Below are 26,716 nucleotides of genomic sequence, written 5' to 3' on the forward strand. Positions count from 1 at the left end.
AGCTGCACCATACTTGGGTGGCATGGCCAGGGCAACTCTGCCGAGCAAGACATTATTACGAGTTCGAGTTGCTAGCAATCCATGCTCTCAATACTACAATACATTGCGGCAATTCTATAGTAGGAAGGGCTATTTCATAGCTTGTATGTATTGGCGAGGGGGGATGTCTTCGATACCAAGGTGTATGCCCCATGTACATACATCGCACCTGCAGAAGCTGGCGCTACAAACTGAGCCCGACGCCGTCCCAGCTGACCGAGTCCCGCGAGGGTCCCGACCTTGCATTCGATCGGCCCCATCTACCCGCCATCTCAGTGAAACGACGCCTGTCAGGTGCACACCTTCTCCTGTACTTACTTACAGTAGTTGCACCACACAGGCAGAAATTCAGGGGCGCCATTGCCGATCCGATTTAACTTTGCGAATCGCACCGTCCTGCTCCACCATGGTTCGTGGTCGATCCGCGCGGGCTGACGACGCTCCGTCATGGTTTGATGAGGGACAAATGGAGATGTCAATTTTCTACTTGAAGCCGGACATCCTGCAATCTCTCCATGCAAGATTTGACCCGCCCCAACCTCCATGTCGGGTTGCCGTCTTCGTCATTGATAGACATTTCCCCTCCCCCACCAACGGCGTGGCTGGAGCCGGCACTGAGACACAGGGACAACACAACAGGAACTGGGGGACTCGGCAATTTACAGTGATCAACAACGCACCGGGCCCGCCTGAGGGTCACCGCATGATATTTAGCGCAATTGCCCCGGTCAGGATCCTTTCACGAAGCGCATCCATCGCGCGAGAGAAAAGGGGTAAAGGGGAGAGCCGCGTCGGCGTGATGTATCGACATCCCGGATATATATCCATGCCACACCAGATACACTATCGCCGGATTCGAATCCCCGCTGGCGATTGGAGTTATATTCAACCCGAATCGGAGCTCCGTCTGGCGGAGCTACTTACTGGACAGATATGTATGTACCCAGGTTGCGCTAACCGATGACTTGCCCAGGAAGGGAATGGGCTCACAACCACCAATGGAACAATCTGCAAACCTTCCATCGAATCCACCGGTGGGTCTGGCGCGCTGACTCAGGTGGATCGGACGCTCGTGCCGTGTCACCGGTCGTTTCAGGCTCGATGCTCCGACCCCGAAGACAAACAGACAGGATTGGCTTCGAACGGCAAGGTGGCCTTTGCACGCCTGAGGTCATTCCGGGGGCCGTTGAGCCCCCGTAGCGTTGCCGTGGCACTAGGAAAGGTGCTGAATGCGAATCAATGAACGCCGACCGGCGAGCACTCACATGAGGGGGAAGTTGACTCGTGTCCAGAGCACTGGGAGCACCCGCAGCGGAGACCGATGGCAACCCCCTGCCCAGATTTGCCAAAACGGAGCCCAGGCAGAGCAGTCCCAGAGGTTCCAGACGGGTCGCAAGAGTGGGCTGCAGAAGTAGGTACCTAGGCACCCTCACTATGGGACAAAGTACGGAGTATGACGGAGGCATAACCCATAACCCTCCGGGTCGGGACTGCACTATTTTGCATGCAACCACAGCCCGCAGCTACACGTATACGAGGGCTGTGTCCCTCGTGCAGAGGGGGCCGTTTCTTCTTAAAATATCCCCAGACATCGAATCGTGACCGGACTTAACGGCACTGCCATCTCGTAAGGCGTTCCTGCCGAAGATCCTCGCCGTTGCCACCGTCAAAAATTTAGTTGGTGAACCAGACATGGAGGGCTGGGATGCCGGGGTTGAGGCTGGTAATGGCGTTTTCATACCGGAATTACGGTATCCCTGCCGAGCCGCCAACACGACCATCGGGACCATAGAAGGAGTCATACTGGCTTCGCAGGGCTGGCGAAAAGAACAGGCGGAGAGGAAAGACAGTAGATTAATAGTGGAAATCGCGTGATGATACAAATGATTCAAATGTAGCGGCAGCGTGGGGGATTCTCGCGTTCATAGTGCCCTTGCAACCACTGCGCGAAGGCTGTCGACCGACGCGCAGATCCCCATGCCAAGCCCTCGCTGACCAAGCCGGCATGTCAGCAGCCCGTCACGGCCGTACCGTCACAGCCGTATCCGTACACCCCCCCCGAATCCAAACCGGCCTCGCATCCTCACTCATCGTCGTCGCCCCTCGAGGAAAAAAAAAAGGCCCTTCCCCCTTCCATCTCTCTTTCCGCTCTCCAGATTGCATGGCCCCGCGTGGGTGATACGCCTCTCCTCGTCACCGACCCTCGATTCTTCCTTTCCGACCGTCGACTCTGAATTCCCTTTGAAGCCGCCGTGATCCGCGCGTCCATCCAAACCCGTGCTTGCGATTATCCTTCCCCCTGATGACCTGGCACCCATAAATTTCCTCGCCCGTGAAAAACCGAACAACTCTGTCCCAACCCTCCGGCCGCGTACGGCATTGTACTCAGGTTCCATACGTCGGATGGTCGTTCGTTTCGTATCCTCAGGTTATCGTCGAGTTTTATGCCCTCGTTGGGCGCAACAGTAACCTAGATGGCTTTCGTGCACTTCCCCGGGGACAATAATAATAACGAGGCGGCGAGTGACATTCAGGAGGCCCCCAGCAATATCTCCAAGCCGACGAAGCGGCAAAGATGGGCGACCACGCGCGTGGCTGGCTCCGGCGGCGTGCGGAAACGAGTCTCCATCATTGATCGCTTCCACAAGCGCTCGGAATTACGGGATGAGAAGCGCAAATCGAATGCGACGAGCTCGGCAGGTGATAATGCGTCAACTGTCGGCGAAGAACAATCGGAGGCGAATCAGAATCGAACGATCTACTTCAACATCCCGATCCCTGAATCCGAACGAGACGAAGAAGGTCACCTCAAGATCGCCTATCCCCGCAACAAGATCCGAACGGCCAAATACACCCCCATTACTTTCGTTCCGAAGAATGTTTGGCTCCAATTCCACAACATCGCCAACATCTACTTCCTATTCGTGATTATTCTCAATGTACGCCACCCTGGGTCCCCATATGCATTTCGCGCGCACCAAGGTCAGAAATGAGCCTTGGCTCTAACTACAGTATAGTTCTTCCCCATTTTTGGTGCCAACAACCCCGGTCTGAACGCCGTTCCCCTGATTGTGATTATTGTTGTGACCGCGATCAAGGACGCGATCGAAGATTGGGGACGAACGGTGTCTGATAATCAGGTGAACAATTCGCCTGTTTATCGACTCATTGAATGGAACAACGTCAATTCGACTGAAGACAACATTGGTTTATGGCGTCGATTCAAGAAGGCTTGCACTCGCGGCACGATCGCTTCATATAAGTGGATGAAGGCCCAGTTCCAAAAGAACCCAGACACGGAGGATGAGGGTGGTGCACCTCGCCGGGATTCATTCATGACAACAGCGACTCCGCGTCAGTCCGGCATGTACTCACACCGTGACTCGATGGCGCCCGGTGAGGTCGCCATCCCGATGACCGATGTCCCATCGCCACAGCCTGAGGCCCGTGAAGAGTGGCCGAGCAAGCCTGAAAACAAATTCCTCTCCCCCGACAGTGCTAATCGCGACAACCTTGCGGTCAACCCCGATAAAAAGACTGGAAGTGTGGTCGACGCATCCAAGCAGACCCCCGGAAAGGCCCGGTTCAAGCGCGATCAATGGAAGAACATCCAAGTTGGTGATTTCGTTCGCTTGTACAACGAAGATCCAATTCCTGCCGATATTGTGATTTTGTCCACTTCGGACCCCGATGGAGCTTGTTATGTTGAAACCAAGGGTCTGGATGGCGAGACAAACCTGAAGGTCCGCCATGCTCTTCATTGTGGTCGCGAGGTTCGCCATGCCCGTGATTGCGAAAAGGCCGAGTTCACCATCGAAAGTGAGGCGCCACATGCCAATCTGTACGCCTATAACGGTGCGATTCGCTGGGAGCAGCGTGACCCCAGCTTTCCGGAGGCTCCCCGTAAGGAGATGGTTGAACCCGTCACCATCAACAACATACTGCTTCGTGGTTGCTCTTTGCGCAGTACTGAATGGGTTCTTGGTGTCGTGGTTTTCACCGGCGGAGAGAGCAAGATTATGCTTAACTCCGGAGCGACCCCTGCTAAGCGTGCCCGCCTGGCCAAGGACTTGAATTGGAACGTCATCTACAACTTCATCATTCTGTTCATCATGTGTCTCGTCGCAGGTATCGTGAACGGTATCGCGTGGGGTACTCCAAACAAATCACTGGACTTTTTTGACTATGGCTCATATGGAGGCACTCCTCCAGTGACGGGTATTGTCACTTTCTGGACTGCTGTCATTCTGTTCCAGAACTTGGTTCCGATCTCCCTCTACATCTCTCTCGAAATCGTGCGCACCATCCAGGCGGTGTTCATTCACAGCGATTTGTACATGTACTACGAGAGACTCGGACTGTACTGTGTCCCCAAATCGTGGAACATTTCAGATGATGTTGGGCAGGTCGAGTACATCTTTTCCGACAAGACGGGAACTCTCACGCAAAACGTCATGGAGTTCAAGAAATGCACCATCAACGGCGTTTCCTACGGTGAAGCCTATACCGAAGCCCAAATAGGTATGCGGCGTCGCGAAGGTGCCAATGCTGACGAAGAGGCCGCTGAAGCTCGAGCGCAAATCGCCGCCGATGGTGTGAAGATGCTCGAAGGTCTCCGTCGCATACACGACAACCCGTACTTGAAGGATGAGAATTTAACATTCATTGCGCCCAACTACGTCACCGACATCGAGGGACAATCTGGAGAAGAGCAGAAGCGAGCAGCGGAACATTTTATGCTTGCTTTGGCCGTCTGCCACACCGTCATCACTGAACATACACCTGGTGATCCTCCCCAGATCGAGTTTAAGGCGCAATCGCCGGATGAGGCTGCCCTCGTCAGCACGGCTCGCGACTGTGGCTTTACTGTTCTCGGCCGGGCTGGAGATGATCTGCTTCTGAATATAATGGGCGAGGAGCGCACATACACTGTCCTGAACACTCTTGAGTTCAACTCGTCCCGAAAGCGAATGAGTGCAATTATTCGCATGCCGGACGGGACCATCCGCCTCTTCTGCAAAGGTGCCGACAGTATCATTTACTCTCGCCTCGCTCGCGGGAAGCAGCAGGACCTCCGACGCAAGACCGCCGAACACTTGGAGGACTACGCCAAAGAAGGTCTCAGAACCCTGTGTATCGCCGATCGGCTACTCAGTGAGGAGGAATATCAGGCTTGGAGCAAAGAGCATGATGTTGCTGCCGCCGCTATTGAAATGCGTGAGGAGAAGCTGGAGAAGGTTTCAAGTCAGATCGAACAGGAGTTGATGCTTCTGGGTGGAACCGCTATCGAGGATCGACTGCAAGATGGTGTGCCAGACACCATTCAGCTGCTTGCCGATGCAGGTATCAAGCTATGGGTTCTTACTGGTGACAAGGTCGAAACCGCCATCAACATTGGTTTCTCTTGCAATCTGCTCAACAACAATATGGAATTGATTGTCCTGAACATTCCTGAAGGCCAGCATGACAAAGCGACCACGGAGCTGGATAAGCATTTGCAGACATTTGGCCTCACTGGCTCTGATGAGGAGCTCATTGCTGCGCGCAATGACCACACACCGCCAGAAGCTACACACGCTGTCATTGTTGACGGAGAAACCCTCAAGCTGATGCTTTCGGACGAGCTGAAGCAGAAATTCCTTTTGCTCTGCAAGCAGTGCAAGGCGGTTCTTTGCTGCCGTGTCAGTCCCTCCCAGAAGGCTGCTGTCGTTAACATGGTTCGACATGGATTAAACATCATGGCGCTTTCTATCGGTGATGGTGCCAATGACGTGGCTATGATCCAGGAAGCAGATGTTGGTGTTGGTATTGCCGGTGAAGAAGGACGACAAGCTGTGATGTCTTCGGATTACGCCATTGGTCAATTCCGATTCCTGCAGCGTCTGCTCTTGGTTCATGGAAGATGGTCTTACCGCCGTCTGGGAGAGTGTACGGCCAACTTCTTCTACAAGAATTTGGTTTGGACATTTGCTCTCTTTTGGTACTCTATCTACAACGACTTTGATGGCTCCTACCTCTTCGACTACACCTATATCGTTCTGGTCAATCTGGCATTCACCTCTCTGCCAGTCATCTTTATGGGTATCTTTGACCAGGACGTCGATGACAGAGTGTCTCTTGCTGTGCCGCAACTGTACATGCGCGGTATTGAACGCAAGGAATGGTCGCAGCTCAAGTTCTGGCTGTACATGGCCGATGGATTGTACCAGTCCATTATCTGCTTCTTCATGCCCTATGAGCTTTATAAAGTCGCGAACTTCGCTACTGCAAATGGCCGCGACATCGGTGACCGCACGCGTATGGGTGTCCTGGTCGCAACTTGTGCCGTTATTGCAAGCAATGTTTACATCATGATGAACACTTACCGCTGGGATTGGTTCACCTGCTTGATCAACGCCATCAGTTGTCTCTTGATTTTCTTCTGGACCGGTGTTTACTCTTGCTTCACAGCCGCCGGCCAGTTCTACGATGCGGCTAACGAAGTGTACGGGTCCCTCAGTTTCTGGATTGTGCTACTCATCACGTGTATGATTTCATTGCTCCCCCGCTTCGCCTATAATGCTGTCCAGAAGGTGTTCTTCCCGCTCGATGTCGACATCATTCGCGAGCAGGTGACAATGGGCAAGTTCAAGCACCTGGAGCAGTTTGAAGACTATGTGCCCCCAAATGCGGGTGCCGGGACCACCAGCTCCAGTGATGAGTCGGCTGCGTCTTCAGAACTGGCCAAGCCGATCCAGCCTCAGATGAAGCATGATCCCGGCATCCCCGATGATGAGCGGCCTTTTTATCCCCCAGCTGCCGTCCACCAGAACGGCCACAATCCCCGCAGCCAGAACGGTAGCAACGGCACCAACTATACTGCCAGTCTGGATCAATACCCACGGCCTCAATCTGTGGATTATGTTCGGCGCTCTCAGGAACGGACTCGGCATTCGTTTGAACGGATGAGGCAAAGCTTCGAACAGAGCAATGATTTCACTTCTGCTGCCATGCTTCAGAGGATGGAATCTAGCCACGGACATGAGCCCGTCCAAGATCCGTTCCGAGCTCCCGGCGAACCTCCTGCACATAATCTGATCTGAGGCACGTTCGCACTTGCATAGACATACTCTGATGACCCGTCATTGACGACCTTCTCGCCTCGGCTGGCTAGCGTGATCTAGTCTTTTAAGACAGAATTTGCTGATTACCCTCCCTCCTATCTTTCATGAGCAATATGCTGTGGTGTTTCTTTTCTTTTCTTGTCTTTTTTCTTCCGCCCACCCCAAATTCACAGCCTTAAATATTCCCCTGATAGAAAGCAGGCGTTTGGTTTACTACACCCGGATGGTGGCTTGGCGCATTTCCGTTCTTCGTTCTTCCGATTTCCATTTTCTCATTCCCCATTCCCTATCCATGGCAGCCCTCGGCGGCTCCTTTTCCTTCCGTCTTTGCATGGCTTATATATGTCTCGCTCTTTGTACAAAAGCGTTTCTCCTTCCTGTGCCGCTGTGTCGGCACCCGCATCCTCTTTTCCCATCCTCGCGTTTCATTTCTGAGGTCATCTTGGTTGATATTTTACCCTCTCTTTTGCCTTCCCTTTTCATTTTTTTCCTTTGGCCAGCCTACCCCCTCGAAATGGGAGATGCAGGTGGCCGAGCTCGGGGATGATCTTCATGTATTTTATTATATGCCCTCAACGAGGAATTACTTAATGCGGATATCCCATGAATTCTGCCACAAAGCCGGTAAATTCACTAAAGTAAATTATTTTTGCCACAAAGTTGTGATAGAGTCGTAGCTTCATTTTTAGATAATATTACAATATGGTGCTATGTGAGGTCCCAGTAGATTCCATTGTCGACCTCGCGCAGTCCAAGCATCTCCGATTAGCAGATGGAATAGTACATTGACCTCGAGGTATTCATTCTGAAGCGAATCTCTACATGGACGTTTCAAAACCACTAGTGCCATGGGACTGCCCTCTGCCTGGTGAAGGGGTCTGATTGTGCCAATTCTTTATTTTCGCCTGGATCAGCCCAAATTTTCTATGTACCATTTCGACGCCCGTCCGGTTCTTTGTTTAACAACAGGCATGAGACTCCATCGTGTGTCCCGTGATTACTAATATTTGTCCTCCAAGAAGATCACTCAGCTGATCTTCTTTGTCAAAATTTCTGGAATCGATGAGTCAACCTAATGTTTCGTCGCGTTGGTAAATCATTTAGGAGTGAGTGGTCTATTGCATGGGTAGGAGAAGGCCAGACTCACTGCCTCCTCTGCTTCCAGGGCTGTTCCCACTTTGAGTATAATGCAGCGCGTCAACGCGTCGAGCCCCGCTCACCGCCTTCCGACCGTGCCGGGCAAGCTGGATTCTGCCCGCGTTTTGCGTTTTGGGAGGCTTTTATTCACTGGACTATCTCGAGGGTCTTTTCTTCGTCATTCATTCGGCTGTGGGTTGCCCGTGCACTCACAGTCATCTACACGAAGGCACAGCAGCCGGGTCTTCTTCTTCTTTCCCTCTTCACCGACCCAACCAGACAAGACATGTGCTGAGGCTGTCCCTCGACTCAAATTCCGACTTCGTGATACTTCGGCACAATGGAGTTTGTGGATGCTATCAAGTACGTTTCTCGTCAGTCTCCCGCGCTCCTGGACTGTCATATTGACCCGTCTACTTTCAGAGAGCTTAGAGAGCTCCCTGAAGGCACTCACCTCCTCTGCCCCCGCCAGAACGATGATGATCACCAACGCTACGATGAGTTAGAACAGGTCGATACCCAGGGCAGGAAAATAAAGGATCTGGTCGCCGAAGCGAACACTCGCAGAGAAAAGTTCCTCTCCTGCATGCGTATCCTCGCCTACAATGCGGATGGCGTCGAGGAGCTGCAAAGCTGGGTCCTGAACAAACTGGATGACACCCTCGAGAAATGCGACTTCTGCGTCAAGCAGTACTACATGGGCAAGACCTGGCTGATGGATCAGCTTAAGATGAACTACGAAGAGGAGGACATTGTAGCATTCTTTCAGCGAGTCGACGAGTTGGATATCAAGCGCATTACACGCAATCTTGCAACGGCTACTGCGCAACTGAAGAGTGTTCCTCCTGAGAAAATTGCACTGAGCGTCCTGGAAAGAGCGGCTCTGCTTTCCATTTTCGAGACACTGAGTTGCGAGGCAATGCTGCGCAATGAGAGTCTCTTAGCCGAACACTTCGATGTGCCATTCCGACTGGTCCAGACTAAACGAACCTTGAAGATCTCGGATTATGTCCCAGCCGTCACTCGATTCCTTTTTGACGCAAACCAACTCCGCAGCTTCTGGGCCATCTCCACCTGGACCCGATATGCCCGCCCCCCAACGGCTTCGGAGTTTGACTGGGCCATTCGTGATGGTCTACTCGGTGCATTGCAAATTGCCTCGGTGCAACCGCCTCAGCTTACTTCTATCCAACGGCTGTGGCGTGGCATGCAGCTCATTGTTAGGAAGCTGGATAAGGAACAGATAACTCACCAGCTGCGGGCGCTGGACATTGATCCAATCCGTCTCTCGGTTGACCATCTGAGCTTTCCAACCCCGGGATTGCGCTTTCTTCTTAATACCATCCAAACCTTCCTAGAAAAGGCACCCACTGATTTCTGGGACGCCATGCAAACAATTTCTCCCCAGGCCATTATGGAACATACGTTCTTCAACACTCAGTTCAATGCATTTCTCATGCAAACCACCGAAGGAGATCCATACGAGAAGTCTGCAATGAAGGATATGCTATCATGGATCGAACCGTTCCTGGATTCATTAAAGCCTGCTCACTCGCCAGCTGCATCTAGATTCCTGGCACTGCAGCTGCTCAATCGTCTGCAAAGCTCGCAACTCCCTCAATTGTCCCGCTATCATTGCTTCCGCATCGGCCTCAATACTCTCCTCCATACCCTACGTCGCTTTACCGACAACGAAGCCTCGAGAAGCTCAGTCGATCACATTGTGCTGGAAACTTTGATGGGCGTTCTTAGCGACATCATCAACATAATCTTGAATACACCTAAGTTTGACATCGAGGAGGGACGCCAACAGGAAATCGTGTCGTCATGCATGGACGTTGTTCGCAACGCACTCGCACTGGAGTGCCAATCTCTCAAAAGTGACTATGAGGTTCTTCTTACGAGCGGTTCGCTCTCTCACCGATCGTCGACATACTCTCCACCGATTTGGAATGCCGTTCTGAAACACCTGAATGAAGACAACCCCGGTCTCTCTGCAGCTGCCCTTCTAGGTATCATCCCCCTCGTGGGCCTGGAGAAATTCCCAGTAAAGGGCGAAGAGAGCCAAAAGATCACTTTCAACGAGACCTATGAACATCTCACACGCTTATCTTCTCAAATCATTGAAAATTTGGCAGAGTTCAAACCCGACCATCTTGAAACACTCTTCAAGACTCAGGACACGAGCAGCGCGCTCATATCCACCCTCTTCACGGCCGATATTCCCGCATATCAAGCGTCTGTGGATCTGATTAAGAACGTCAGTGGTAAACCTGCTCGGCGAGATGCTATCTCTTACCTGCTCGAGCGCAATTTTACAACCACCATGTACGGTCTTAGCTGGTCTTTTCGGCGTATTTCTAACATGAAAACGTTCGGTCCTGCTCCTCGGATGCTCCACACTGGCACCGATATCATTGAGATCCTGTGTAACAGCCAAACTGGCATGCTTCGCACACGCACACTTGTTGACCGTCGAGAAGTGCTGGCGCTGCAGAAGCTCTGGGACTTTTGTGGCAGGCATTGACGACCATATTCAACGAAACCGAGAATTGGTCTCTTCGAGGAAACGATAAGTCCAAGATGCTCGAATTTTGTCGTGATACGATCCAATTTGCCGATTTTCTCTTCAACCAGTATGCCGTCTTCCTCGGTGCCCTGGAAAGCAGCGTGAAAGATGCGGATCCTAGCCAGAAGTCAGCATCTGAGAATTTCCTTAGGTCGCCGACCAGCATTATGCGTGCTATGGTAAAATGGCTAAGACTTAAGGATGAATATCTCGCCACTACTACGGTTGGCCTTGTGTCCAAGGTGCTCCGCAGACTGGCCAGCTTAGACGTGACAACCGTACAGCAGGATGCTTTGGATTATATCGAAGGTGTATCGGTCAATGGAACCATCCGTACAATCCTGACCGCACCCGACAAGGCTGAGTTGGTTCGCTCGCTGGAGGCTTACTACAAGAAGCCTGTAGTCACTGCGTCTACTGCCGCATTGAAAAAGCAAAGTTCAATCACTGCATTTGCGAAACCATCTGATACCCACCCTTCACGCTCATTCACTTCGAGCGATGATGAATTCACTGATGTTCCCAACGATACTCTTCTAGAGCTTTCCCACTCCGTCGAACTCAATCGACAGCGTCTTGCAACTCAGGCCAAGCAAAAAGCTGAACAAGCTCGCAAATCGACATCGATGGCTACGAAATCCCGCCAGACCATTTCTCAGCAGATTGCCACACAGCGTGTGAAGGACAACGTCGTCGCCGTCTCATCTTTCCGTGAGAGACGCGAGCGCGAGAAGGAGGCGAAGAAGAAACGTGATCTTGAAGCGGCAGCGAGGTTAAGGAAAAACCTGCCAGCTCGTGGAGTCGCCGAACAAACGCCCGAGCAGGGCTCTGGCCTGAAAGGGATTGGCGTCAAGGGCAAAGATCACAATGTTCAGGCAAACAGCATGATGGTCTCCTCTGGGTCCGAAAGTGATTCCGAGAGTGAAGACGAGCTTGACCAGGAGTTGTTTGGTGCAAAGCCGAAAAAGTCCGAAGCGGTGGCAGCTTATGAGGAGAGTAAAAAGAAAGCTTTGCAGCAACAACCGGTCAGGAAGGCAAAACGCGCACGTTCTGCTAATGACATGCGTGCCCGCTTGACTCCTGACCTGTCAAACCTTCAGCACACCATCCTTTCCTGGGACTATTTCGCCACTGGCAACTATCCACCCAGTTCTGGTAAATGGGATTGCACCGCGGTTTCCAACACATACCGCCATTGCACCGAATACCAGGCCACTTTCGAGCCCTTGTTGGTTCTCGAAGCATGGCAGGGCTTCCAGCAAGTCAAGGAAGAAGGATCATTTCGATCATTTGAGTTCCAGGTCATGTCCCGCATGACTATTGACAATTGGATCGAGGTCTGTATCAAGCCAGTTCAAATTCTTCCGAAGGATTTGCACATGGGGGAGGGTGACATCATCTTGTTCTCCAACTCGTCTCAACCGACCAGTGATCCCAAAGCAGACCACGTCCTTGCTCGCGTGGCTAAAGTTACCCATACAAGGGGAAAGGAAGAAATTGTTTGCCGGCTGAATGGCGCGACTGGAGCAAATGCTGCCACGAGCAAATTTCTTGCGTCTTTCGCACCCAAATTTGAGGCTTGGGGTGCGAAGATTACGTCTTTCACCCCCGTGGAGCGAGAATACGGCGCTCTCATGGCTCTGCAATTCTATGACTTGTGCCATGAGATTCTGCAGGCCAAGCCATCGCCAATCCTTACCTACGGGGAGGCCAAGCTGGACCCGTTCATGAAGACCTATTCGGTCAACCGTGCCCAAGCCATAGCAATTCGGCACACTTTGGACAATGATGGATTTACTCTGATTCAGGGACCTCCTGGGTCCGGCAAAACAAAGACCATCACTGCTCTGGTAGGAAGTCTCCTGAGTGGCGTGCTTGGCAAGACTGCGACTTCTATCAAACCAGGCTCCCATGCGCCTTCGTCCAGACCCGGCCCTCCGGTCATTGGTGGACCTCCGGCTAAACCCCGTGGGAAGCTGCTTATCTGCGCCCCAAGTAATGCTGCCGTGGATGAACTGGTGATGCGATTGAAGCAAGGCGTTACGACGAGAAATGGAAGCCGTGAAAAAATCTCCGTGGTTCGTATGGGAAGAGGCGATGCGATCAACTCAAAAGTGCTCGAGGTTTCTCTGGACGAGCTGGTCAATGCTCGTCTGGCCGCAAATCCTAGTTCCAATGGCGCCGTGGATATGCAAAAGCTGTACGAACAGCACAAAGAAACCGATACTCGGTTCAAGGAGATTCGGTCTTCGTTAGATGAGCTCAGAGCCCAGGGCCGGCACCCACCAGAGGAACTCGAGCGTGAATACGACTTGATGAGGAGAAAGCGATCCCAACTGAGTACGGACATCGACAAGGCTCGTGACAAGATCCGAGCCAGCGCTCGAAATGCCGATCTTGACAAGCAGCGCGTACAGAAAGCTGTGATTGACGAGGCGCATGTTATTTGTGCTACGCTCAGTGGCTCTGGACACGAAATCTTCCAAAAGATGAATGTGGAATTTGAGACGGTGATTATTGACGAAGCAGCTCAGTCGATTGAGCTGAGCGCATTGATCCCTCTCAAGTATGGATGCTCGAAGTGCATTCTGGTCGGTGATCCCAAGCAGCTGCCACCGACTGTGCTTTCGCAAATGGCAACATCCTTCCAGTACGAGCAAAGTTTGTTCGTCCGGATGCAAAAGAACCATCCCAAGGATGTGCATCTGCTGGATGTCCAATATCGAATGCATCCGGCCATCAGCCAGTTCCCCAGCGCCACATTCTACGATGGCAGGCTACAAGATGGGCCCGGCATGGTCAAGCTTCGACAACGGCCCTGGCACCAGAGTAAGCTGCTGAGCCCTTACCGATTTTTCGACGTCCAAGGCATGCACCAGAGTGCACCCAAGGGTCACTCCCTGGTCAACTATGCAGAAATCCGGGTCTCGATGCAACTGTACGATCGACTGATCGCGGATGTCAAGGATTACGACTTTGCCGGGAATATTGGCATCATCACGCCTTACAAAGGCCAATTGAAAGAAATGAAGATGCAGTTCATTCACCGATACGGTGAACAGATTCTGAAGCAAGTTGACTTCAACACTACCGATGCCTTCCAGGGCCGGGAGTGTGAAGTGATCATTTTCTCTTGCGTTCGAGCGTCTAACAAGGGCATTGGTTTCTTGGCTGATATTCGCCGAATGAACGTCGGTTTGACACGTGCCAAGTCGTCGCTTTGGGTGCTGGGCAATTCCCAGGCTCTGATGCAGGGCAAGTTCTGGGGCAGTCTCATCAAAGATGCCCGTGGGCGGAACGTCTATACTGACGGTGACATCCTGAAGCTGCTCCAGCAGCCGCAAGTGACTCCTGGACAGCCGCTGTTGGATGTCACCCAGGAAGTTGAGACGGTCAAGCAATCTTCACCGCCACCCAAGCCTGAGTCTCCTCCAGCGCCGTCGAAGAAGGCCGAGTCTCCGGCGCCATATAAAAAGGACAAGTCTCCTTCGAGGTCGGCGTCGTCCTCCGATCAAGGAAGCCCTCAAAAGTCGGCTTCCCGTAGCCCCTCCAGCGGGCGTGAGGATACTCCCAAGGGGGGCCCAAGAGGATCCTCACCCCGTGCCTCCTCCCTCCGCCGAGTCTAACAAGCGGAAGAGGGGGAGGCAGACGAGGCAGACGAGGCGGATCCCCCCGCGGTGCCTGCCCATCCCCCTCGGCGGCCCAGCATGCGGCCGGCCCAGCCCCCGATGAAAAAAAAGAAGCCCGTCGACATCTTCATACGGCCTAAGCGACGGTGAATTTTTCGGCGGGCTTCTTTTTCTTTTACGACTGTGATGATGACCGGTTTTGTGTTTTATTTCTTATCTTTATTTTATTTTACTTTCATTTCAAAATCTTCCCGATTTTGTCCTCGTCTTCCACACTTGAATGACTCGTATGACCTCTGTGTGGCCAATTAATGAAGTAATAGAAGGTACCGTCGACATAAACGTAGATTGGATCTGGTGTGAGAATATTATTGTAGAATATTGAACATGCCAATACTCATATTAACCAAGTGATTGTTTATCTCAACTGTCATGGTGTATTAGGGTACTGTGTAAAACCAGATGTGTGACTATGAGAGCACCATGCATAATTCTCTGCAGAGGCCTCCTAGACCAGGTTCACACGTTTCTTTCATTCACCGCCTCTCATCTTATTGAACGAAGCAACCTTGCAGTACACGTCAGGCTGCCCAGCATTCTATGAGGTAGATCCCGCAGCGCTTATTGTGGAAGGGCGCCTCACATGATCTCATTTCTGCTTTTACTTTGGACCTTGTGAATGAACACAACTAACTCACAGTGTGGTCTTCTGGCTGGTCAGCTACAATGTGCCCATGGCATCACATCATCCCCATAGTGCAACATGGACATTCTACTACACTAGTGTATGCCGACGTACTATATAAATCCCACGACCTGTCCAGTCCCTTTTTCTCTTCACTCTTTGACTACCCCAGCGGCCATAAATCTCACTGACAGCTTTTCAGGGTCTAACAACAGACCTCTTAGCCAACAGGAGTTTTTTCTCGGTCAAGTCACGGCCTACTACATACCGGGAGAGACCCCAGCACGCGGGACTATCCATGCAACGGCATTTTTTCCTCATTTCCCCCGCCTCATCTGAACTCAATCTCGACAAAATCCGAACAATGCTTGGTCTTCATTCCAAGTACATAACGGGGGGGCGAGGCAGATATCAAGTGATCCTGACATGCAGTTCCCCTCAGCGCCCCAATATACGGCCCTCGCCGCCAATGAAGAAGCTCAACCTTGAGAGATCGGCTGACATCTTCATCTGCGTTCAGCGGCGCTGATTTGGCTTTTTACGACGATGATGGATTGGACTCGCAACGACGTTCCGCGGTGAGATAATTCAGGGAAGAAATTTCCCCAAAGGCCATTCTCGGCCTCTTCTCGGTCCGCTCTGCCTAAAAGCCGGGCAAATCCAACGACGGAGACTGCCAAGTGAAATGAGCGAAATCAGGTCGCTGCCGAAATGTCTGGCGGATTCCCCTGGTCTTGTCTCTCAAAAATCAAACCCATGGCCTCTATGAACCAAAAGGGGAAGCCTGTAAAAAACTTCATTCGCCCGAAGTAACAGGCATCATGGGACACGGCCGTTTGGAACTGGTTCCTTTTCTGCGTGCTCTTCCTCGATTGGCTCACTTTTACAGATCCACTGGGGTCGACAAGGCCATCAATCAGCTCGAGCACTGGAAGGACAAATACTTCTCCGGCCAGGCCTAGATTGTCTTAGGTTAATATACAGACCTTGGTGTCATATATTAAGCAGCGGACCGCCTCCACCATCGCTACGTGTTTCCACGTAAACGGGGAGAGCAGCAGGAATTCTCCGTACCGGTGCGAAGATGGTGACAGGTGGGGGGATCCATGGATTGACAGATCGCCTTTTGTGCAGATGTGGAGTCGCGCTTTCTTCGTCTCCCTACTCGTAGCGTGCTCGGAGGGTGTAGGATTCTGCCACTCGACCGCGCTTCCACGCTTCCCCGTTACCATTCACCTTCCATCCATCTGCCTCGCGGTCTCGAGCGGGGTCTTCCGTGCCTCCCGACATTGAGTAAATCCAGGAACGGCGCATCCACCTGCAGCGTTAGAGCGTGTCCGGAGAATAAAAGCGACAAGACGAAGGAGATCGGAACGCAAGGGCCGGTGGAGCCGGTGTGGGCTATCGTCCCGCGGCCTCAATAATCAGCCATGCCGCATGCTCATCCCTTCCGCTGCGTCGCCACGCTAAACACGCGAGGCACAGATGATTGGGCTCCATCTGCTGCGAACGGCCAACGGGGCCTGCAGCTCATCGCTGCGATCGACTGCTACCCGCCCTGGGGATCCCTGGGATCTGCGGCGAACTCCCGGACGTGATACCTCACATTTCACATCCTGACGTCGCTTATACTTTGAGGAGGGGGCAATGGCCCAGCTCGTTGGGTCAGGCTCCTTGCGTGTGGAGCAAATCTTGGTCAGAGCGACAGAGAAACAACGCGTGAACAGGGAAAAAAAAGAAAAATGAAAGGGTATGATCTCAGCTCGTGTCTTCGCGCCGACTCCTTCGCGCCGCCATGTTCCAGCACTGGGCAGGGTTGCACAATGCATTATGCGCACCGAGGGGCAGAAGGAGTTTGTGCTGCCCCAGAACTCGGCGCTGCTGGAGAATTGCTCCTGCTGCATCCAATCACTGGGGGCAATGCATGCCGACTCCGGGCGAGGCCGAAATAGTTTGTCAATCAAGCCAACTGCTGTGTCATATTGCGGCCCTCCAATCCCGAACCACGCTGCGCAAGGTCGTACCCAGATGACCATGGCAAAGACATGGCAATCCAGAGCCACCCACGGCCAAGGGCTCCGTTCCCCTACTCGACGGCCCTAACGATTTTAGCCCCAACCGTATCGGCGCCCTTTCCAGGCTATCTGCTTTCCTTGGGCGGGCCCAAACCACTCCTGCATCTGGATCGGCGATTCTAGGATGGCTCCCCCCCCCCCCTTCGTCCTTCGAGGAGATGCGACAGCTCAACTCTAAAAAGCTGCAGTGCCTGGCGCACTTAAATCCAGGACCCCTCCCTTCCGGTTGCCTCGTCTCCGCTGTCCTTTTTGCATCGGTTTCTGTTTTGACGGTCAACCCCAGACGCCGCCCCTGCAATCTCGCTGTACATACTGTGGCCCGTCTCTGTATATAGTATACCTATCATTTTTGCATTGCATACCCGGCCTATATTCCGCCACCCTTCCCTTTCTGATCTCGCCTCTTTGCCCGTGAAGAGGTAAGTACCTCAGCAACCATCTCGACCTTCGAGACGATAGTCTTCTAACGTAACTCCAGAGAGCCTGCTCCGCTGTGCGCCGCCGCCGCTTGATCCTGATGAGACCCGCAACTAGGCGGATTGCAAAGGCAGCCAATTGATGCCCCTATGCATCATTGGGATCCGGTGTATGAAAGTGCCGTTGCGCCGAGTCCTATTGTGCCGACCTACCGGCCCGATCCCCTCCCCCAAAACCAAAGCTAGACGCAGACAGTCCAGCATGCCGACGTCCGTCTCGGGCTCGCCAGAGCCCCCCGCCAGCGAGGGGTAAGCGCCCCGAGGCCCCAAGCTCGCTCCGCGGGCATGGCAGAACGGGCTCCTCGGAATGAAAGTCTAACGGATCTTGTGCGCTTTTTTCAAACCCAGAATGCCCCTTTGGATAGTACCACCACCGCCCTGCCGGCGGTGAAATCCCCCAAGCAGCCCTCGGAGCAAATTGCAAAGGAGCTGAAGCCCTTGCACCGACGTCTGCTGCAATTCACCCAGCGCCAAAAGAAAGAACCCTCGTCAACAAAATCGAAGCAAGATGAGCATCAGCGACAAATTGAAGCGCTCCAGCGCGAAGGATACCTCCTTCCGGCGCAATCGAAATCAAAAGATCCAAAGAATAGCCTGGAACGAACCTCGTCGAAAACGTCAAAAGCATCGAAGACGTCCAAATCTTCCAGATCGTCCAAAAAGCCAGACCTCAAGAAGATTGGCCAGCCATGGTTGGAGAACAAAGGCCATAGCAAGACATCCTCCACCGACACCAAAAGCCGCCTGGCTTCACTGGATCTGAGCGACTTTGGATCAATGGTCGACGTCGCCGTTTCCATGACGGAATTCGATGATCCTTCGCCTCCGCCGTACCAGATGCCGACAGCAGACGGGCCTGCTGTCCGAAATGACCGGGGTGTATCCTGTCAGTCAGCCCCTGCACTCCCGATTCCGGGCTCGTCAGAAAGTCGATCTACCAGCACGGAGGCCGTAACATACTCATCAACCTCTCCAGTGGGTTCGAATACGAATGTACCAAAGAATGCGCTTGTCCGACGAGCATCAAGTTCCAGCAGCTCGATCGTCCGCATTGTAGACCAGGAGACTAGGCCGACTTTAAAGAATTCCACAAGCCAGTCTACTAGTCTACATACCCTGGACTCATTCGATAAGTCCGTCAAGAGTGAACCCAAGCCAGATCAAAGCACGGAGCAAGCCAACCCCGCTATCGATACATCGAATATCAGTTCAAATGGAGCTCCCTCACAGCACTCACTGAAGCTGTTCCCTGATGTGGCGCCACCTCGCATGTCGAGTAAGAATGCGTGGAGACTTTCATCAGCGCCTCGATATCAGCTGCTTTCTGGCCAAGCCCCCTCTATCAAACCAAATGCCTCTGGAGAAGCAAAGGACTTTGTCAAGCCCACAGAAGAAAAGGCTCCAAAGGCTGCCTCTACCTCAATTGTTCCCAAACAAGAAACCGAGGGGCCGCAATGTTCTGGTGCATTGGTACCTCCAGCATGCTCCGAGTCTACAAGCCCAGACTCCACTGAATCCAACCCGTCGGAAGACATCGACAAAAGCCAGAACAAACCAAGGCCTACTCCTTCATTGGCGATGGGCACTCTTAAGGCTTTCCCCTTCCGGCACCGACGAAGCCGCTTCCATCGATTCCGAAACCGACGCGTGCTCCGCCTGCTACTCCCGATAAGTCACGTTTGTCTGTACAAATGGCTCGACATAAGAACAAAATGATGGATTTGCCACCTGGGCAGCCATCACCCATCGCAGAGGATCCGCACGAGCCTGAGTCCCAAGAACTTCGGTGTGCAACTGCACTAGGATTCGTTGGTGAAGCAGAGTCCGTCATCGACGATGACAGCGCGAAGTCACTGATGTCCATTGAAAGATCCCACTCGACTTCACCAGAGCAGCGCACTCCACGGAAGCGTGCCTCCAGTGTCCGAATCCCCAAGATGCAGTCTCCAAATGGCAGTGATGAGACGACACCCGGACAACCCATTGCAGACTCACCTGTTCTGGGTCAAATGATGCCTACCAAGCTTCATGGAAAGAGAGCCCCTCGCAAGAGTCTGCAGATAAATTCCAAGGTTGACCGCAAGAATCTCCCCTTCGGTCTTCCTTCTCCCCCTCCGAGTGGCGCCCTCCCGCCAGATCCATCGTTGCCAACATCCCATGAGCGATCTCTCGCTCAGCGCAACATCACCGCTCCCTCAGGCCCATCCAGTCGTGCCCTGGAGGCAGCATTTGGTTCAAGTCATCGCAGCTCGATGATCTCACGCAGCAACAGCTCACGGAGCAGCCTTCGCCATGAGAGCATTCCGGAATTCTACGAGGCAAGCCGTTCTGAATCTCCTCTTCCGTCCTCGGACGACGAAGGCTTTGGTCCCAGCGCCGATACAGTTCGCACTCGCCGTGTTGCGGAGAAACAGCCAAAGCGTGCTCAACCGGTTCGCCACAAGTACGAGACCGTGGATGGACGCACTGGTTATGCTAGACCGCGCTATCCCCATCCTATGAGGTCTCTGACTCCACAGGGTCGCAGCAATTATCACGACGCCGACAAGATTGAGTCACCCAACTCTTTGTACTCACAACCCTCCTACCCTTCACGAGACCCCCAAAGCAGCAGCCATCGTATTCAACTGGAGCCGAACCCTTTCTTGGAAGATCGCATCGCCAACTTGGAGCGCCAAAACCAGATCTTGCAGGCTGCTCTTTTGGCTGCTCTCAATGCCGGTGTGAAGAACAGCGGGATGGATGATCTTCAAGCTGCACTTTCTCCTCCATTCTCCGCCGCACCTCCACGACCATACCAACGCCCGCAACACTTACATCCACGATACACGTCTCGCCCTGACAGCTGGGTCAGCTCTTCTCGTAGCAGTGAACACAGTGGGTTCGAAACGCCGGGATCTGTCCGAGACAGTCGAGCTAATATCCGCCAGCTGGATAACATGATCGAGGACATCGAAGCTGGCTGGCTTTCGGATAAGTCAAGCTTGAGCGGGCCCCGCATGGCTCGCAAGCGCTGAGGCAGACCATTCTTTTAACCCTGTCGATGCTCATGAGATTCTTCCTTTTGAATATTTTTCTTCTATAACCCATTCTCTTCTTCTCTTCTTATGACCTGACATGATACTTTTGATACCTGGACTGAACTTGGACGACTTTGATTTTCCTTTTCCCATTTTGCTGATTTGCTTGCCTCCTGTAACTACAATCTTTCTACGATACCATTCTTCTTTTATTGAATTTATTCCCTTTTTTTTTTTTTCTTTTTTTGATTTCCACAACCCTCACTCCAATTAAATCTAGCAGGACAAATAGCAGACGACGATACTTAGACTTCAAGGTTATAAACCCCCACCCAGTTGCAAGTTTTCGAAAGCGGACTCGTCTGATTTGTTCGCTCCTTGCATTGCCAACTAGCACCGCCAACCTGACCAAGGGCATTCAGCGAGCCACCCGGAGAAGACACTCTGATGTAGAAGCTCTCGAGACTATCAATCCCCTTCGGAAAATCGAGCAAGTACTGGTTACCGGTGCAGTTCCACTTGTGGGAATTGCCTTGCTCTGCGGACCTACATTCGACTCATGTTAGTCCTCTGTTATTTCAATCTAACTATCTCCCCTGTATATTATTGCCAGGTATGGAGCGGACATACCAGCTACCACCGCAGTCAGCGCTAACCCCTGCGTTGGGATCGGTCAAGGCAAAGTTTATGAAGGTTGTTGCAGGCGACCACTCGTCGAAGATCCTCCCGTTGAGATTCCTGAGTTGCAGGGCCTGGGAATCGCGTTTGGCTACGCGTTTGAAGTTGCTTGGTGGGACAATGGCGGTGCTGGCGGCGGCCAGGAGGACGGTGGAGATGGCGGCGGTCTTCATTGTGATTGATTTGGGGTATATCGGGACAAGAGGTTGGCTTTGCTTTCGACTGAATAATTTGAGGGTTGATTTTGTGTTAAGGGCACAGATTGTGCCTTTTATAACGAAGACGCTTTGTATCTATGCTTCTTTCGGGAGCCTAGACTTCAGCTGTGAATAGGCACCCCTCAACGACGAGTAGACTCAGAAATAGCTCAAAGCCAAGCAGGAGTGGACGAGAATTCCATGCCAAGTCAATATACTGGCGAATTAAACACATTCTCATAGCTCTTAATGAGAAAGTTGTAGAAGGTTGGACGCCTTCATCGGACGCCTCGTCGGCGCCTTAGACAGCACCCTGTACTCTCCAGGACGTTTAACCGACAACGAAGTAAGCTCAGGCTCAAGCTGCGTTAAATTTATCAAGGGCTAACTTTAATTGGCAAATCCGAAGACTCGATGTGTTTATCCGAACCTATTCCGTTGTTTTTGGTTAGGCGTCCTGTCCAAGCCTTAAACAGCGCACAGCCTGCCTGACCCGAGGGGTCACCATCTCACAGTCGCAAAGCGTGCCGGATCATTGAAATAGTGCCTATCTTATGGACATATTTTGACAGTTTGCGAAGGAAGTGTGAGCCCTGTGTAAGATGATGAGATGAAGCTGAATAGGTGCCAGAAGAGATAGATCACGTGACTATAACCTTGAGATTTGATATGCGCAATTCTGGACATCAATCGAGGGGTAACTGGTACACTGCTCCATGCTATGATTTTCAATTATACTCTCGATTCTATTGTCGCTCCAGTGGAATATCTGGTTTCATAGGCCATTTTGTCCGGTTCAATCTAGAAGCTGGCCATTACATACACAAACTCTAAAGTAATGTTACTAGGCTCGCCAAGGCATGACTTGACTCGCATTAGCCTAATACCAGCATGGTCCTTGCACTCCATTGCTTTTTTCGGGTTCAACTTCAGGCCTAATTCCCTGCAAGAGAAAGATAATTTGTTCCAAGGGTTCGAATTTACAATCCACTCTGGTTTCATCTGATCCCCGAAATGAGCCTACTCAAATTTATGACACTGGTAGCAGATCCCGGAGGTCTTCCGTGCGTGTTTTTCAATCATCTGTAAGCCGACTGATGAGCAGAAACGGCCCCTCCACATGTCTAGAACTACTATTAGTAGTAATATTTGCCCCCTCGATGCTTCTTGTCGCTCGGGCAGTTTGATTCGTTCCTGGCCAAGCTGGATCCTCAAGATCTGCTTGCGCACAGACGATACGACCAGGATGATCCACATAGACATGCATTGAAAGAAATTTTTATCTCAGTTTGAATGCGATAACTTGAAATACTATTTACTACACTGTAAGCCCACAGCAAGATTTATCATAGAATACATTGTATACAATGTATTCTGCCATCTGACGTCTCGAAATCCCCATGTGCAGATAGGCTGTTTGTCTTGATCTCTAGTATTACCATTTGTAGGAACCACAGATCAACCTGCGTCACAAGAAAGGCGATAGATTTGAAACGCTCCAGTAACTCCCCGTCGGAAATGTTTATCAGCCCCTCAATCCGTAATCCTATCTCGGTTAGTTTCCAAAGCGTACATCTGCCGATACCTGCCGGGGCTGTGGGAAGTGGGTCCCGATTGCATCTAGTAAATTCAAGTCTCGAGTCCACTTCGGATGCTAAAATCACGAGTCTCAGTCGAGTTCCCGCCCCGTATTACCCGTGATGAGGTCCACAGACTGGCTGGACCCTTCATAAGAGAGAGAATTTGGCACAGACAAATAAAATCTTTACAATAGTCGGTTCGAATCTATCGAGATGATTCGCGAAGGCAATAAAATGACTTAGGTATAGCTTCGGATTGCGTTGCATTAACCGACGTTTGTCGACTAATCAACGCTCTGACCATTTGTATAAAATGCTGCGTAATCGCTGTTTCCTAGTGGACTTGCGCCAGTGCAAAATGTGGAGGTGGCGTTTGATGAGTGCATAGCCTTACCATAGCAGTGAATCCTCGTAGTTCCCCCTTCGCGCGGCTAGAGCGGCTAACGAATCAAATCGACCTCACCCCATATAATTCTAGGTGCAGACTCAGACTTGCCAAGATTTTCGGAGACGGCTTCCAATCCGTGCCGTTCCCCAATCCTTTGCACGGTGGTTTTGGCCACACGGGGATTTCAGAAGTGAGTAGAGCTCTCCTGTGATATATCTGGATGCCGCAGGGGCCTTTACTGGGGATCCCACTTGACGTACCACCCTGGCTGGACCTCCCCCCACTCGGACAGCCGCACGTTGACCTTCAAATTGGACTTTGTATCAAGCGAAGTGGATATTGTATTGTAAGTCACCTTACGATGACATGCCGCTTTGCTTCAGAGCGAAGCCTGAACTAGGGACGTTGCGTTTGAAATTTCCTATAAGAAGTCTAGCAACACACTAGGTAGGTAGGCACTGTATTTGTCCTCTTTCATTTTATCCCTCGATTTGAGTTCACTCGTCTTCACCTTGGAACTGTTCAAATTCGATATGCCTTCTATCTCCAACAAAAAATACATATTCCTCTATGCATTCGCCGAAAGAATCGACCGACTGTCAAGCTTGCACGAAATCTCTGCTGGGAACATCTCTCAGCTTCCGGCCATTACCAGTGACAACTTTCAGCCTGGTGACAGAACCGGTAGCGCCTTTGGAATCCAAGACGGGCTTTCAGATGCCATGGAACGAATCTACTCTCTCCATGTTCAATCTAAGAGAAGGCCGAACTTGGAATCCGAGTTAATCGTCAATGGGGTTGAAATCTGGAAAAGTCTCGATGATTTAAAAGCTCAGCCTCCTCTTGACTCCACGGATTATTTATGTCTTCATTCTTCATGTACTTCAGCCTTGTATGCGTGGCTTTATTTAGTCGTTCATCCGGACGGAATTGAAGACACGAGGCTTCAGACGGCGGTTGAAGAAGGTCTTTCGAATGCCGAAGAGTTGAACTCCTCCGAGCTTTCTCCTTTCTTATTCATTCCAGCTTTCTGTCTTGGGTTGGCCGCCATCACACAGGAAGATAGAGATTCCGTGAATGAAATTTTCCAGAAGATTGGCAATATCGCCGCTTTTATCGACATAATTCCATATCGAGGAGTTGTGGAACGCAGTTGGAGAAAAAAAGACAGGGGCGAAAGGAGAAGCTGGGATTGGACCGACTAGCCCGTGCATTTTGCCAAGCGCCTGCGAGCAAATATCAAAATTGATGTGTTTGACAATATCAGTCGAAGGCAATCGGCTTCGCTAGTATACTGTTAGTTTCTTCACTCCTCGATTACACAAAGTCTGCCCAATTCAGCTTTGATGAACCGACAACTTGCTATTATTTTTGTAATTCAAACTGAGGTTATCATATACAGGTACACAATGTGACGGTCGATCATTCTCATCACGTAACATCGTCCTAAAACAGACCCTTCTTGTCTCTTAGACGGTAGAGTAGATACCACAAGAGGAGTAGCTCGCAGGCACCAAAAGCCATCACAATTCCGCTAAAGAGCTGAATGCTGAGAAAATTCAAGTCGGAACTACCTTCGGAGCCAATTGAGGCGAGGGCACCTGCAATAGGCGGTCCAATAAGAGACGCAAAGCTGCTGAAGCTCTGTGCCATGCCCAGCCACGTGCCAATCGTCTGGGGATCAGGGCAAACATGGGGGAAGACACTCGGGGGCAGGGGAATCAGAGCACCAGAAATCCCACCTAAGTAATAGTTAGCTCCTGACATACTTCCGGATACTAGGAGTTTCCTTGCCGTAAAATGCCGCGAACGCGATGAACCGCGCCAGGCTGTCCGCGCTGATCCAGCAGAGACACAAGATGCCCGATATCATGCCACAGACGACCCAAGATATCATCGAGCCGTAGTAATGCGCAAAGACGGTGGTACCGACTCGACCAATGATTGAAGCCCCCTGCGCTATAATCAGGATGTAAGAGGCGAGCGAGCGGGATGTACCGAGTTTCGTCTGAGCATAGGTCGGGATGTAGTAATATGGCGTGATATAGCCAAGATAAAGGAAGAAATTCGCCGCCGTAAAGCTCCAGAATGGAAGATCTTTGATAGCTCTGAAATCGATGAGCCTCCTTGGTCGATTGCCCTGTATCCTTTTTGTGTTGTCTCCATGCCACAGCAACAGACCAGCGGCAATGATGAAAAGTGCGAGCATCAGAAAGCCCATCACCCGGACCGTCCATCCAAACCCCAGGTTTGAAATGAGCTGGTTAAACATGATGGTGTAGATGATGCCCCCTGCAGGCGCACCACTGGTGGCAATCCCCAAAGCCAAAGCGCGCTTTCGAGCAAAAGATCGGCTCACCAGGGCAATACTGGGAATGTATAGGAGGCCAAAGCCAGCACCCATGCATATGCCTTGGCTGAGGAAGATCGAGTAGTACTCCCTGGACAAGCTGAGCATCATGAACCCAAGCACGGACAAGATACTGCCAACCAAAAGAGCCGTTGGGTAGTAGCCAAGGTCCAGGAGGGGTCCCGAAAACAAGCCCCCGACGATCAAAAGCCATGCCTGGACAGTGCCAATCCATGAAATCGCGGATGCCGATGAGGATGGAAGATATGTCAAAGTGTAGAAACTTTGAAAGGATCCGAACGCGAAGTTGGCTCCCCTTTCAGATGGTCAGTAGGAGGGACACGCTGCTTCCAAAACGAGGTCAGACAAACCAGATATTGAAAATGATACAGAAGACGCCAATGACTTGGAAGAGTCCCCGGATGCCATCTTCGACCACCAGGGTAGGTGGACTGGTATGCTGATTTTCCTCGGGTGGTTGTGACTCTCCAAGCTCTTTGGCCTGCTCATCGGGAGTCGGTGCAGCCATTGCTTCAGTTCCAGCAAGTTCAATCTGCCATGAGCAAAAACCGGACTCGCTGCTGCTTCGAAGAGTAAAAAGAGCCCGAGGTTTCAAACGACGCAGATTTCATAGCGGTAAATCTTGGATGACAAACCGAGTAGTTGCGAGTGTCGTGCGAATTGGAGAACAGCGGGTATTCGGCAGGGCTTTGCGGGGTAAGGAGCTGCCATCGCCTATCACAGCGAGTAAGCGTCCAGCCGGATTACCAAGAATATTGATGGACCATGT

General features: G+C 51.7%; 6 protein-coding genes across 6 annotated transcripts; 4 read left to right on the forward strand and 2 right to left on the reverse strand.

Moving 5' to 3' along the window:
* Positions 1 to 445: 445 nt before the first annotated feature.
* Positions 446 to 1,282, forward strand: N7532_002858 (uncharacterized protein; the record flags this gene model as incomplete). The annotated part of the gene is made up of 2 exons (XM_056615352.1): positions 446 to 974; positions 1,017 to 1,282. 2 exons carry the CDS (start codon positions 446 to 448, stop codon positions 1,280 to 1,282), a joined length of 795 nt encoding a protein of 264 aa, XP_056478324.1.
* Positions 1,283 to 2,513: 1,231 nt separating this feature from the next.
* Positions 2,514 to 7,121, forward strand: N7532_002859 (uncharacterized protein; the record flags this gene model as incomplete). The annotated part of the gene is made up of 2 exons (XM_056615353.1): positions 2,514 to 2,978; positions 3,057 to 7,121. 2 exons carry the CDS (start codon positions 2,514 to 2,516, stop codon positions 7,119 to 7,121), a joined length of 4,530 nt encoding a protein of 1,509 aa, XP_056478325.1.
* Positions 7,122 to 8,619: 1,498 nt separating this feature from the next.
* Positions 8,620 to 14,474, forward strand: N7532_002860 (putative tRNA-splicing endonuclease; the record flags this gene model as incomplete). Its single annotated transcript, XM_056615354.1, has 3 exons — positions 8,620 to 8,642; positions 8,703 to 10,706; positions 10,763 to 14,474. The coding sequence occupies 3 exons, from the start codon at positions 8,620 to 8,622 to the stop codon at positions 14,472 to 14,474; spliced, it is 5,739 nt and encodes a 1,912-aa protein (XP_056478326.1).
* Positions 14,475 to 17,998: 3,524 nt separating this feature from the next.
* N7532_002861 (uncharacterized protein) lies at positions 17,999 to 20,730 on the forward strand (the record flags this gene model as incomplete). Its single annotated transcript, XM_056615355.1, has 2 exons — positions 17,999 to 19,390; positions 19,450 to 20,730. The coding sequence occupies 2 exons, from the start codon at positions 17,999 to 18,001 to the stop codon at positions 20,728 to 20,730; spliced, it is 2,673 nt and encodes an 890-aa protein (XP_056478327.1).
* A 308-nt stretch (positions 20,731 to 21,038) lies between these two features.
* N7532_002862 (uncharacterized protein) lies at positions 21,039 to 21,584 on the reverse strand (the record flags this gene model as incomplete). Its single annotated transcript, XM_056615356.1, has 2 exons — positions 21,039 to 21,279; positions 21,364 to 21,584. The coding sequence occupies 2 exons, from the start codon at positions 21,582 to 21,584 to the stop codon at positions 21,039 to 21,041; spliced, it is 462 nt and encodes a 153-aa protein (XP_056478328.1).
* Positions 21,585 to 25,022: 3,438 nt separating this feature from the next.
* N7532_002863 (uncharacterized protein) lies at positions 25,023 to 26,455 on the reverse strand (the record flags this gene model as incomplete). The annotated part of the gene is made up of 3 exons (XM_056615357.1): positions 25,023 to 25,318; positions 25,356 to 26,242; positions 26,298 to 26,455. 3 exons carry the CDS (start codon positions 26,453 to 26,455, stop codon positions 25,023 to 25,025), a joined length of 1,341 nt encoding a protein of 446 aa, XP_056478329.1.
* Between the last annotated feature and the right edge of the window lie 261 nt (positions 26,456 to 26,716).

This window comes from Penicillium argentinense, assembly GCF_028826775.1.
Source record: "Penicillium argentinense strain IBT 30761 chromosome Unknown utg000003l_segment0_segment0, whole genome shotgun sequence".
NCBI lineage: Eukaryota > Fungi > Ascomycota > Eurotiomycetes > Eurotiales > Aspergillaceae > Penicillium > Penicillium argentinense.